The sequence below is a fragment of the Eimeria mitis genome, genomic scaffold, assembly GCF_000499745.2.
Source record: "Eimeria mitis Houghton genomic scaffold, Emh_scaff114, whole genome shotgun sequence".
Taxonomy (NCBI): domain Eukaryota; phylum Apicomplexa; class Conoidasida; order Eucoccidiorida; family Eimeriidae; genus Eimeria; species Eimeria mitis.
This window is the reverse complement of record NW_013567815.1, coordinates 19,481-19,982: the sequence shown is the minus strand read 5'-3', so window position 1 is coordinate 19,982 and position 502 is coordinate 19,481. Positions and strand designations below refer to the sequence as shown.

The 502-nt window shown below is 43.8% G+C and overlaps 1 protein-coding gene across 1 annotated transcript in view; it reads right to left on the bottom strand.

The window, feature by feature from the left end:
• Nucleotides 1-91, bottom strand: part of EMH_0084460 (uncharacterized protein) — a gene marked incomplete at both ends in the record, with an annotated part of 1,266 nt that extends 1,175 nt beyond the window's left edge. The window contains one exon of the mRNA XM_013494409.1: nucleotides 70-91. Within this exon, the coding sequence (XP_013349863.1) occupies nucleotides 70-91 (22 nt within the window). The remainder of the gene's footprint in view (nucleotides 1-69) is intronic.
• Nucleotides 92-502: the final 411 nt, after the last annotated feature.

Here is a 502-nt window from a genome sequence, read left to right as displayed (position 1 = left end):
TATATATATATATATATATATATATATATATATATATATATATATATATATATATATATATATATGCACCTGAGTTGGGATGTATACGCATCTGATTTGGGGTGTATAGGCAGCTCAGTTGGGGTGTATATGCAGCTCAATTGGGGTGTATACGCAGCTCAATTGGGGTGTATAGGCAGCTGTGTTGGGGTGTATACGCAGCTGTATACGCAGCTCAATTGGGGTGTATAGGCAGCTGTGTCTGGTGTCTATGCAGCTCAATTGGGGTGTACAGGCAGCTGTGTTGGGGTGTATAGGCAGCTCAATTGGGGTGTATAGGCAGCTCAATTGGGGTGTATAGGCAGCTCAATTGGGGTGTATAGGCAGCTCATTGGGGTGTATAGGCAGCTGTGTCTGGTGTCTCTGCAGGCGTTGCTGCGTCTATCAAGCCGTATAAATTCTTTCTGCGAGGAGACAGCCGCAGCAACCGAAAAATTTTTGTGTTTTAGTTTACCCCTTGACG